Genomic DNA, 12,973 nt, shown 5'->3' with positions numbered 1-12,973 from the left:
TATTTTACCAATTACATACTGCATTATAATTATCTATGCAAATGACCAATGAAATTCTCCTTCTGCAACACTTCACCCTGCATTTCTTCTATAAGATTAACCAACTCAAGTTTTGAACACAGAAGTGGTGTACTGACACTCATTAAACAGACTTAGCTCAACATTAGTTTCTACTGAAGAGAAAAAGATTCCAACCACAAACATATTTCTAATAACCTGATCTTGATCAGAATGACAGCTGCAATTTGTTAACATTATATGTTATAATTCTTAAGATCCCATCCCACCTACTGCTTTGTGTAAATTAAGCCTTAGTGCAACACAACAGCTGGAACCATGACCAAAATCTGGTTTAACAGCACCAGAGACTTAGTACTACAGACAGGTCACTTCCTTCTTCCTGCAGAAGGGGTAGGATGTCTCCCAGAATGAATGCAGTCAGGCTCCAAGCACACTGGACACATCTGCTACCAGCTGTGTCAGACTGCACCCTCTTCTTACATGGAGTATGGATCACAGCTGTAATGTGGAATGATGCAAGCAAAGTCCCACCTACAATGGGGATATCTTAAACGAGCTGCAAATAGTCTCTCCTATTGCTCCAAAAGGGACATTGGGTGGTATAAAAAAAAATCACAGCATGCTTGGAAGTAAGACTATGGCTTAGTCACTACACCCATTATGCAAGAAATATTGACTGGATAGCTGGCAATGGTTCAGCAAATTGAGCTTCTTTCTCCCTCTCCCTGCACACCTGCATTACCTGTGGGTTCCTTGGGACACACGTCCGGCAGGGCCTGCACAGGGCGAAAGCGTTTCGTGGCGTCCACTTCTTTTTTAAAGAAAGCATCACTGCTGTTCGACTGAGGCACTGGTGAAGAACTGTGGCTTGATGCCATTGCATAAAATCACCACTTGATAAAAGCTAAATAGGAAACAATAGATATCAAGGCTTTAGTAAAGCTCTGGGGAGACACTGTATCAAAACAATGACACTCCAGCACTGTTTTTAACGGCAATACTTCAACTGACACATTTCAACAACAGGAGAAAGTTTATTTAAGCACAAAAATAAATGGCAGAATGTAACTTTGTAGTCTGCTCCTCAGACACCTGTAGGTTTGGGGGATAGCCTGTTCTTATGCACAGCAAGAATAAAATGCTACATTTGGGGGAAAAAAAAAAAAAAAAAGGCAAGTCTTTCAGGCACTTCTTCCTTTCTTGCCATAACTATTGCAGCCACAGTGCACACATTCACAATAGAATTTCCTCTCAAATATCAGGAAACCTTGTACTTGAATCAGGAAAACTGACAATTCAACTTTTATGGCTGCCTACTAAAGTACAGTTTATTCCAGCATAATGTACTTGCATAGAGAAGACAATTAAATCATAGATCAAAAAGTTCCAGAGTAAGCAAAGTCCCACTAATTTTCAGTTCAATTTTAAGATCCCAGTTTGAAAATAAATAACCTTAAAAATTCTACACCAGGGCAGAACTTAATGAGTTCTGTCCATCTGTAAACAAATCTGCATTTCCATCAAAGTATCAGACAGTAGTACACTGCACAACTATTAGAGGTTTGAGAATTTATCAAAACTGCACAGCTCAAGGAGTGCCTGTTCAAAGGGACTCATCTGGATCCTTGCCTTTAAGGAGAAATTAAACACATCTAGCAAGATCTTAGCATTTAACTACTAACCCTTAATGGACACTTAAATTACTCACTACCCTGTGAAGGAGCACAAAAAGATTAAAGGCCAATTTTATCTTCAAGTGCAGGCACCAAGGGATGGCTGTATCTCACCCTGTCGCCTTCCAGTGGCATCACATATATACGAATCTCATTTGGAAAAGAAAAAGAACAGGCTCACTTTGGTTGAAAGTGTCCTACAAAACAATTCTAAAAGAGATGTTCAGCTACAACAGAGCATCCCAATGAAAAGGTCCACAGTAAGGAAAATTTACTAGAAGACAGAGAATGGGAAGAGTCAGAAGTAGTCAGACAAAAAACCTTTCCAGACAGCTGACAGATCTTCCTTAAATATCATAAAGTATTAATCTCCCTCCCCCCAAAAGCCCCACAAAACCCTTTTTCTCTACTACTTTTACTGCTTATTTCTTCCCTTGACATTTCCAAAGTAATTTCTTCATTAAGCTCTTCTCAAATGTTTTGGGGTGGCTTTGTGAAAAATCTAGTATATGATGATAAAACACTTATTTTAGCATTCTTAAAAAAACACATTCAGTGCTATGTTGCCATGACCAGTCTCCTAAAGGCATACAGTACATTTATCTGCACTTGGAACTGCTTCAAAATGCTGTATTTGCAGTTTTTCTCCTGAAAAAGCCTCTGTAATATGAGCCACAGTCTGCTCTAATCAGATGTATGAGCAACTCAAGCAATTTGTAGAAAGCACTTAAATTTTGTAACTCTTGCAAGCCTTTCATTAAGCCTTTCTCCCTTCCCCACAATGAAGCACCATCTAAAAGAATTGTCTAGGATATGAATTGTCTCAACTACATAAATCTGAGTGGAGAAAATGCTATCTGTGTGATGCTAGCCAAAGATTTAAAACTAATTTCAAAGACAAGTTAAACTGAAGAGTAGCTCAACACTTCAGCATTTCAAAAACAAGCTCGGCCTACTCTTGCACAGGTATTTTCATTACTTATCACCATGAAATATTTACTGACAAATCTTAAAATAGAAAGGAAAGAGTACAATAAAATACCAGTAACCTTCATACTGTTGAGTGGATTTCAACAAGATATAAGGCTTCATAGGCAGAGGTCTTCTTAAGTGGCACGCAATCGGATGCTGTACTAAATTATTCATAGCTAGCAGCTATTCTAGTACCCTCATAAGTCAGGACCTTATGGATAATTAACCCAAATGAACAACCACATCTGCACAGGAAAAAACTCACCTCTGTACTGCCCAAAACCAGGCATTCCTCAAAATGCAATCCTTAAATTGACCAACAAAGTATAACCTCAGAAAGACAAAGAAAACTGGACAATAGTACCTGAATTAAATCCACATTACAAAGGAATATGTGCCAAGCCCATATAAAGGCAAAAAACCTGCCCTACACTCATCTCTGTACCCTAACCTTACCCACAACTGAAAAACTTTAATTTGTTCACCAACAGAACAGCAGCTCCTTGTGCTCCACTACTACACATTTTATAGACAAATGAATCTATAACTAGCACCTAAATCAACATTTTAAAATACACAATAAACAAATTTGCTGATTTAAACATACCAAAAAAATGAAACTCAGTGTTAACACAGAACAAAACTTCTGCAGAGTACTTTAACTCATTCAATTTTCCATGCAAGTGAAAGGCAGGTAAATGCAGTTAACAGCACTAACTGTGCAAAATGGCAGGCAGGTAAATGCAGTTAACTGCATTAACTGTGCAGAGTGAATTATGAAATGCTGAGTCCCCTGAGTCTCTTACTTAGAAGAACATATGGCTGTAGTAAAAATATGCAACTGTGTAACTTCATGACATCAGTGTTTAAATTATATACAATTAAAATGGGTTAGATCAACTGTGCTCTCTCCAGTAATCACCATAATTTAGTCACATTTTGTCTAGCAATGTGTATTAAACTAAGGCAATTTAAAAAAACGTTTACAGGTTAGACACAAAAGCAGTGATAGAGCCTGGAACACTGGATTATTGCTCTACTTGCAACCCTTCAATATATTACATCTATTTGGTATACACTGTATTAATTTCCTCATTTAAAAAGATTATATCAAATTACACTGTCACTGTAATGATTTAATACCACTGAAGTTAAACTAAATCAGCCACGGCAACAATGAAAATAGCTTTGATGATCTGAATTACAGTCTGAGCACACAAAGAGTTGTATTTCAACTTACAGCCTCCTCTTTAAAAACATTCTTGTTCAGTAACATGCTCAGCAAGTACAATATGACACAGCTGTACAACACAGCATGGAACAAAACACTGTGGTGACTGAAGAGAGTAAGAGCCACACGCTTGGATACTGCACAGTCAGCGAAAGAGCAGCTCTGTGAGCTAGCACTGCATTAATCACATGAGGCTATTTCTGAGATGACTGCACTGTGACTCTTGAGTTTCAGCTGTTGGAAGAGAGCACAACAAACAACAAAGTGTATTACTCAGAAATAATTGCATAGGGTGGTTGTAACTCTGGAGAACGTGCTTGTTTTCCTAACTATCAGGACTTGTACAAAAGTTCTTCAGAAACTGCCTTCTCATATTCTGAGTGTAATTATTCACATGCTTTGTTTTTCCAGTATCATTCATAGAATTTGCTCTCCAAATTTTATTTCAGCTTTAAAAATAGTGACACCTAAGAAGAGACACTCAGCACTCGGGGGGAAGAGCCCTCAGGGTTCCAAATGAACATGCAACACTGAGCAAGCTTTCCTTCAAGTATTCCCCACTGTCCACAAGAAGCCACACTTGGACACCAGCAGGCACTTTTCAAGGGGTATGCTCTGCATCCCAAAGGTAAGGCAGGAGAAGTTTCTCTGTGAACACAAATGGCATGCTAAAGTCCCAGCTGCTTGTCATGGCTTTGGCAACAACAGAGTGAAATTAAAATATTTCAAGCACTCTTCTGGCTACCCAACATGCTTTAGAATAGAGAACTATCAGAAACCACCCACAAGCCAAGATGATATTTATTAAAGAAAAGTGTATCTGAAACGTAACTAAAGGATAAAAATACACAAGGGACTTCTTCCAGGACCTCAACAGCTAATAAATGGCATACTGTTATTGGCCTAATAAATTTACTCTGCCCTCAAAAGTTGAGCTTTCCCTCTGTATTATTACACAGCTCAAAATCAGCAGGATTTCACCCTGTAACAGGGAAACCATGGTATGACCAAAGTACACAGTACCTTTGTAAGACAATGTGAGCCAGACTGCACTAGTGCAAGCTTTCACTTTTTTTTTCAACCAGCTAATTCCTCAGGCTGAAATTTCCAGGCTTGTCCCTGGTGCCCTGAGACAGACACCCCTGCTGCAGCAGGGAAGCCAAGGTTAGCTTGAAGCAGAAACATTTAAGCAGTTTCAGAGACTGAGGTTAAAGCTGAGGGAGCTGTTCTGCTAAGCCAAGCTCTTTCTGAACACCTACTTCCACCCTGGGGTTTCAGAGGAAGATGATGACTGTCAGGGTAATGACAAGACCAGAGTCAAAGGAGAGCTGCGACTTGTCCCAATGGCAAGCCACCTACATTTGGAGCACGCTCCAACATAAAACCTCTTCACACAACTTAGAGAGGAGGCCATAGGAGCCTGGCCTTTCTGAGAGCACAATAAATATATTTGTATTCACAAAAAACCCACATATTTAAGTGCATTTTGCACACCCCAACAGCATAGTATCCCCAGTCTCATGTTGTGACATTGAGTTGTGACCTTTTCTGCAAAGTTAGCATGACTGATGACCAGCCAGGTTTAGCCTTGCTGGCGATGAAATCAACCCAACAAGGAAGCAATGTATGAGTTATCTGCATTTCACATCAGCCCTGCTTAGCCACACATGCTGTTATCCAGTAGATTCTGTAATTCCTCACACTGTGCTACTTTCCCAGCAAACTGCAGAATGGGGACTGTGGAAAAGCAAAAGCACTTGAACAGCCCAAAGAGTAGTGCCACCACCCTCCCCCTGAATTGTCTCTTTCATAAGAACATCTCAAAACACTCTCCTCAAACGGGGAAAGAGGCAAGAAAAAACAGTAGTGACTCCACAGAAACAGAACAGCTGCATCTCCCCTGCAAAGCACCACGGGTAGCCTACAAGGCCAGGATAAAACAACATCTGACTTTCATATTATCACATTTTGTACTGGTTTCTTTTGCCCTTCCCAGCTGTAGCCACAGGAACAGCAGATTAAAAAAATTTAAAAAAAAAGCTTTAGCAGAGTTTCATTTCTTTAAACACAGGAATAAGATCCTCTGAAAAGAATTACCCCAAAATGTCCCATCACTGAATAATGTCTTGTTACTTAAAATAATTCACAAGTGTAAACATTTTGTCAAAAACTGGAAAGCAATTTATCTCCTTTTAGACAAACTGTCTGGAAAGTAATATTTTGCTTTCATTCAGGTACCAAATAAACAATTATACTAAACACTTGTGATGTACCCAGAGTAGCAAATGTACTTCCTCTCACCTGGAAATCCAACCTCCCAATGCTGAACACTAATTTGAAATCAGAAGGCAGATTCTGTGCTGAAGACAGAGACCTACCTACAGCTATTTAGGTCATTATGCATCCAGTTCTTCCACACCAGACGTGTGTCAGAATCATTCAGAAACAATCATCAAAGCAGTAAAATTATGTGTCAGAAAAGGCCTTGTGGTTAATTGCCCACACTACCACACAAGATGAGAATCAAGTCTCTTTGTACCTTTTTTCCAGGCATCAGCATTACAGTGTGCATTATCCCCTTGGAAAACAGTGGAATACGAGCATCTTACAGAGCTCCAGAGAGGTCCGCACAGCCAAACAAAGACCAAGGAGCCCCAGCAGGCATTTCTCCTACAAGTTTGTTAAAAGTAGAGACTGCAGAGCAGTGACATGTGGAGAAAAGGGAGAAGAACTGCAGCAGCCCCAGCAAAAATCCCAACACCAAGGTGCTGATGTGACAAAAGGAGTCCGACAGATGCTCACGATTCCCTGTACAGCCCCTCTGCTTACCATCTTCAGCAGAACTAGGCTCTTCATTAGAAAATAACTTCCTAAAAATATGAATTTTCATGGGAATCATGTCTTTCCAAAGCCTTACCCAAGTTCTGAACTGCAAGTGGCTATGAGGGGGTCAAATAAAAATATTTCACAGTTTGACATCGTACATAAAGTTGCAAACCAGACTATCAAAAAGCAGGTCCAGTGCACCTCACATCAAGTCCTGACACAGGATGCCAGTCCACTGTCACTCTACAGGGCAGGTACTCTGCAAACAAGAACATCCAAACTTTAACTTGGTGAGCAACAGAGCGTGCCATCCATGTCTGTTGACAGTCCTCGTGGTATTAACACCTGCCCAACAGAAGATCAAACAAAACTGATCACCTCTATTCACATCACTTCCTTTTCATCCCTCAAACAGCTTCCGTTGACAAAGAGAATTAATAATTCCTGGCATAAAAGCCAGTATGGTCATGCTACACCTAAAATGCCAAAAACCAAAAGGAAGGTTTTACACTGCTGCTTACAGGGACTGTATAAAAATGATGGAAACTCTCTAACATATTGCAAAGTGCCAGACATGCTACCCCAATTCTAATAATCTAACTGCAACACACACCTACACACATCCAAAATGGCCCCCTTTTTAAAAAAATTTAAGAACCAGATTGAAAGAGAAAAAGCTGGGATATTTAAGCTATTAGGTATGAGTACTTGATCAGTACACGGACCTGTCTGTTTTGAGTATGAAGGAAACACATTAACAATTCTTTACCTTCTGCTGAGAATATTCAGTTGTTTTTTGGGTTTTTTTTAATCTAGACCTAGGTGAGGTGGGTGCAAAAAACTAAAAATATTAAGACAATTCCTAGATTTGCTGGTAAATATGATTTGGACTTGCTCACATGAGGCCCCATAAAAACGTACGTAGAACATCCACACTCATGCTCACCTGCTCATTCCTTCTACTCCTTTCATAAAACAAGATAAAAATAAACAAAGTGTGAAGGGAAAAAAAGAAAAAAAGGAAACCAAAGAAAAACTGTGAGCCTCTCAGCTGGAAGGACGGTATGATGTTCAGGGGCATTCTCTCTTCTTCAGACTCACAGCTCCTCATTTTCCCCAAACTCTGGAGAAGGAAAGCAGAAGTGGCTTCTTCACAGAACTGCTGCCCCAAAAGAAGAAACAATACCTACATGATCATGATTCCATTTCCCAACCTCTTCCTGCTCAAACGGCCAAAGAGAAGCCAGCAGTATGCTTTCTCCACTCATTTCTAGCAACACCTGACATTTTCCAGGCAAACAATATCTTTGTTCAACATTGGAAATGTGCATCTCCTTCTCCTCTCATGAAGTTTGTGCTTGTCAACAAGGCAAGATTCCTGCACACATGCCAAGACTCCCACTACAGAGAAAGATGGTGCTGAAGACAGAGGGACACTTGAAATAGACCTTGTTACTGGCAAATGGGATAGGAAAGGCAGAGATGCTTCTCACTGTGCAACCTTCTGGCCTCACTGGTGAGGCTGCCCAGGGACTCTTGCGTGAGCAGCGGTGGATCTCCTGTCTATTAATCCGTTTCAGGCACTGTTCTACCCAACAGACACACCACCCTAATGCCCAAAACATTTCAAGATCTTTTCTCTGCACTACAGTCTGTCCAAGAGTCACACTGACTCTTAGGTCACAACAGTAATTACAGCAATTAACGTACTGCAGTTGGGTTTTTCAGTAAGAGAGCAATTTCTTGCAGGGTTGCACAGGAACAGCTGCACAGGTCCGTAGCACTTCTCATTCAGGACTTCATCAGTACAGGCAAGACAGGAAAGTTAACACACCACCTATGCTAGAAACTCAAAAAAAAAACCCAAAAAACCACATGCAAATCTGTAGCCCAGCAATTACTTTGCTAAACTTTGAAATAGGCATTCTATACTTTTTTACACTGGATTGTGATAACTCTGTGTCCTGTAACAGAAATCCTAAGTATTTAGAGAGTATAAGAGAAACAGAGAAGAAAAAGGGCTTCAGTAATGTACTAAGGCCCGAACTGGACAGTCAGAAGGGGAAAGTTTCTGCTGGGATTGCAGAAGGTTGGTATTTTACACCCCCATATGTGTATTCCTCTCAACACCACATACCGTCTTCGAAAAAATACAGAAAAGAAATACAAGAAATTAACCTCGCAATCACACAATTTTAGGATCATCCACAAACCCAGGAACCATCGCATTCCTACACGGCTTATGGAACCAACAAGCCCTTTCAGCGCTCCACATCCCAGTCTATCCAGGCTGCCATGCGCCAGAGGAAAACACTAAATACTTGCTCTAAACGTTAGCTCCCGAGCCAGCCATACCTTATGGAGAACACGCCAGGAGTATCTCCCGGAGGCCGTCGTCATATCTCTCCCCGTGGCATCGTCGGGAATGCTGCCGGGGACCTGCGGGACAGTGACCGCATGAGGGAGGCCCGGCCTCACGCCGACACCTCCGCACCCTCCCCGCGCCTCCCGCCGGGCACCGCCCGCTGCCCACCGGGGGTTACCATGGAAATTCGGAACGGGGATTTGCAGGGAAGGAGGGAAAGCGGGCCGCAGGCAGCTCCCCCACCGCCCACCTCTCCTCGCGTCCCTCCGCTCCGCTCCGCTGCTCCGCCGCCCGGCCCAGGCCGCCCGGGCCGCCCACACAAAGGGCACCCGGGGAAATTAAACTTTCCCGGCCGCTCCCCGGGGGAGCCCCGGCGGCGGGCGGGGGCGGGAGGCGGCGGGGCCGGCGGCGGGCGGGCCTCCCGCGCTGTACCTGGGACGCCGGGCGGGATGCGCGGCCTAGCGCGGCTCCTCCGCCGCGACACGTCGGTGCCCCCGCGCAGGGCGGCGCAGGAAGGGCCCGGGCGGCGGCGGGAGGAACCAGGCCCCGCCTCTGCCGCCGCCCGGGGGAGGAGCCGCGGCCGAGGCCGGCGGAAGGGGCCGCGCTGCCGCCCTGCCGCCCGCTGTGGGGTTGCGGTGCTGGGGTTTGGGAGCCCTCGTCACTGAACCGCCCCGCGGGCGCTCCGCAGCCGGTTTGACTCAGATTTATGTTCTAGGCTGCAGTTCTCCGTCAGGCCACAGAAGCTGCTGAAATAGAGGGGCGCGTTAGGTCGCGCTGAAGCAGTAGCAGCAGCCTCATGCCTGATCGTGCCTTGAACAGGCTTTAATTCTCGGCCGCAGCGCTGTGCCAGTCAACAAAACACAGGGAAACTCTGATTAATTAACAGCAGCCATTCCGGCTGTATTTAATAACACAGGCATGTGGCTACGGGCACGAGTGTGGAAATCCATGGGTTACACGGGTTCATGCCTGTGCTTGCAGCTCACTGACTCGTGTTTGTGTCTGGTGCTGGCCCCAGACTGGGCTGAAGATGTTGTTCTGCTCCTTGGTGGTCAAGGTTGGCAGAGGTTTGTTCGGTACAATTTGTTCTGCAGACTCAGGCAGTAAATCCCAAATGAATATCACCAGGATCAGGGACTCCTTGATGACTTCCTTGAGAGAAGTGTCTGACCTGACTAGTGCTCACCCTTTAAAAAGTTGAGTTTAAAGAGCTAAAAACGTGACACTACCAGAAAGAAAGACTAGTTTAATATTACTGTTACTTCATAACTGTGGGCTTCAGTGTCAGTGGCCATCCATTGTACCTTTCATAGACATGCTTTAGAAAATCAAGATCTACCTTCTCACACTTCAGAATTCCATCCTTGGCTTTCTGGAGTTAATATTAGCACAGCTCAAACAGACTTCATTGGAAGCTAGAACAGCAAAAACAGTCAAAAAACACAACTATGTTAAATATTAAATGCTTGTTAGGAAGCCAGTGGGGATTGCCCTCCAGCAACCTGTAAATGTCACTCACAATATTTTCATAGCATATTTTCCCCTACCCGGCAAAGAAATCTCTTTGTGCCTTACAACCTCCGCTGTGCTGAGACACTCCTCATGGGTAAAACATGGTGTCTTGGGGTTTTTCTAGGTTTTTTTCCCCTTGGGGATCACATTAGTTGGAGTCTGCCTGACTCCTAATCCCTACAATATGACACAGCAGCAATAAAGTGAGCAAAGAGATCATGAACATAATGTAAAACTGATTGCTGTGTATTGATCCAGACTGCAGAAGGACTGAGTTTGCAGAATTTAGTCACATGGATAAAGGTAAGGAAATTGGAGAGGCCGTAGGAGGAAGGTGGTGTTAGCCCTGTCCTCCCCAGGGTTCTGCTTTATGTTACTTGCTGTTGAGCCAGACAAAAGTCCTCGGCTGTGTGGTTTGAGATGGCATTCCTGCCTAGGCATTGCTGCCAGCTGGCTGGGGGTGTCTCCACGGCTCCTGCAACCACTCACAACTGAGATGGAAAGTTTGGATTTGCCCAGAGTTCACAGTTTGCTTTCAGTAGTCTGACCTTCTGGAATTGGACCTGAGAGTATCTACATAACCTCTTTCAACTAGCAAAGAAACAGATGGGAGGGGATGGGAAGAGAGTGGAAGGCAAAAGGAAAGGGAATCCCCAGCAGAGAAGCAGCTGCATGTGATTATTAACTACAGACACTGGTTTTGAGGGGAAAGCCCTTCCTACAGGCTTAGTGGTAAACCAATTTTCCTCTCTTTACCCCTATGGGTCAGCCTGAGGCTGAAGGTGAGTCCTGCAGCATGGATACAATTTTCCATGCCTCCCTTGTATGAATCATGGGTTGATCCACTCACTGCTGAAATGTGTCCAGCCCTGGTCAGCAAACTGAGCCAGAGCCAAGTCCAGCTGTGCAGGACAGACCTCAGTGCTCAGCTGCTGAGGTTCACAACACAGTTCTTGCAGCATCTTCACTGAGTCAGGAGCTATCCCACTGGGTTCATCTCACTGAATTGGTCAGAGCAGCTTTAAGAAGAAATTTTGCATCGGTTGCTTAGCATGAAATGACCTTTACGTAGAGCTGGCTTACCCCTCAGTTGACATTTGCCCAGGAAGCCCTGATCTAGCTGAAAACCTCAGGTCTATGTTTCTCTTGCACCAGAGAGGTACTTTCAAAGCCAGTAATTAATTGTGTCAGAGATGCAGGGGAAAGCCATACCCTCAACATGACATTTGAGCCATGCACCCTCCCATGACTTTAATGTTTTCCACTTGCAATGATACGAGTCATGTTATCTGCTCATGCAGGGAACATAACAAACTGTTTGATTTTCTACCTTATGTTTCATTGACATTATGTCTGAGCTAAATGTTGTTACTGTTCTGCTGCATTTTGTATTAACAGCAAAGCCCTCTGTTCCCCTTGGGAAAAATAAACTAGAGCTGCATCATCTTTGTGGATCAGCAGGAAAAGATGACAGCCACGAGGTTGCTTCCTGCTGCTTCCTTTTCTGACTGCTAAACCCCGTGATGGCAGTGACAACGCCAGTCCAGCCTGAGAAACCTCCTCTCCTCCAGACCTTAGGAGACTCAGTGGGTGATTTCTGGAGACTTTGAGGAGAAAGGCTGCTTTAAAGCAGCCCAAGCTCCCCAAGGCACGTGGCGTGGCTGGGCTTGTGAACTGTGGTGTTCGCAGCCTGAATCGCTCTGTGGGTAAGTACAGCCGTCGTCGCTTCACCAGCAGAGCTGGTGAGGTGAGGAAATTGTGAGTCAGCCAACCATAGTTCACTTGATCTGTTGTCAGTCTACCTCCTCACGTACAGCTTAAGTCCACAAAGTCTGCTTTTATGGGAGCATTTCAGATATCTGTGCTTCCTATTGATTGCCAAGGGCCACGTCAGCTCTGCAGGGCAGCGTGACTCAGCCCGACAAACACCCTTACCCTGGGCACACAGGACATAGTTCCACAAAGGCTCTCCCAGGGAAAAACTCCAACCCCAAGTAGCTTTAGCCAGGAAAATCTTTCTACTGCTGCTTTTTCATCTATGTGAGTTAAACTGGCATTCTTATAAAACAACAGAAATACGACAGGGTTTTTTCCTACACTCACGCCAGCTCAGGAGTTTTCGGTGGAGTCTTCCTGGAAAAGAAATGGGAAACAGTGAGTTTTGTGCTGTAGAAAACAAACAGTAAAAAGAACAAAGTGGCTCAAAGTTTTCTCAGATACAAGAGACATTAGAAAATTAAGGAAATGCTTATTACTGCTCAATGGCAGAACTAGCAGCCAACTATTGTAAAAGCTGGGTCATCTCTAGGAATACCTGACCTCCTTTCTTGAGATGTCAGTGTTTTAGAAGGTCTTTGATTACAGGATCCTGGT

General features: G+C 43.7%; 1 protein-coding gene across 3 annotated transcripts in view; it reads right to left on the bottom strand.

The window, feature by feature from the left end:
* VPS54 (VPS54 subunit of GARP complex) overlaps positions 1-9,625 on the bottom strand; it is a 48,086-nt gene extending 38,461 nt beyond the window's left edge. For 2 of the 3 annotated variants that reach the window (XM_041477274.1, XM_041477276.1), the window contains exons 1-3: positions 9,521-9,625; positions 9,079-9,162; positions 764-925 (exon numbers count right to left, since the gene is read on the bottom strand). In XM_041477274.1, coding sequence (XP_041333208.1) covers positions 764-899 — 136 coding nt within the window. In that variant the 5' untranslated portion in view covers positions 900-925; positions 9,079-9,162; positions 9,521-9,625. Of the gene's footprint in view, positions 1-763; positions 926-9,078; positions 9,163-9,338; positions 9,478-9,520 lie in introns of those variants that run through there. The other variant, XM_041477275.1, reaches the window with a different exon arrangement.
* Between the last annotated feature and the right edge of the window lie 3,348 nt (positions 9,626-12,973).

Source organism: Pyrgilauda ruficollis, unplaced genomic scaffold, assembly GCF_017590135.1.
Source record: "Pyrgilauda ruficollis isolate IOZ18807 unplaced genomic scaffold, ASM1759013v1 scaffold4, whole genome shotgun sequence".
Taxonomy (NCBI): domain Eukaryota; kingdom Metazoa; phylum Chordata; class Aves; order Passeriformes; family Passeridae; genus Pyrgilauda; species Pyrgilauda ruficollis.
This window is presented reverse-complemented; position numbering and strand designations above follow the sequence as displayed.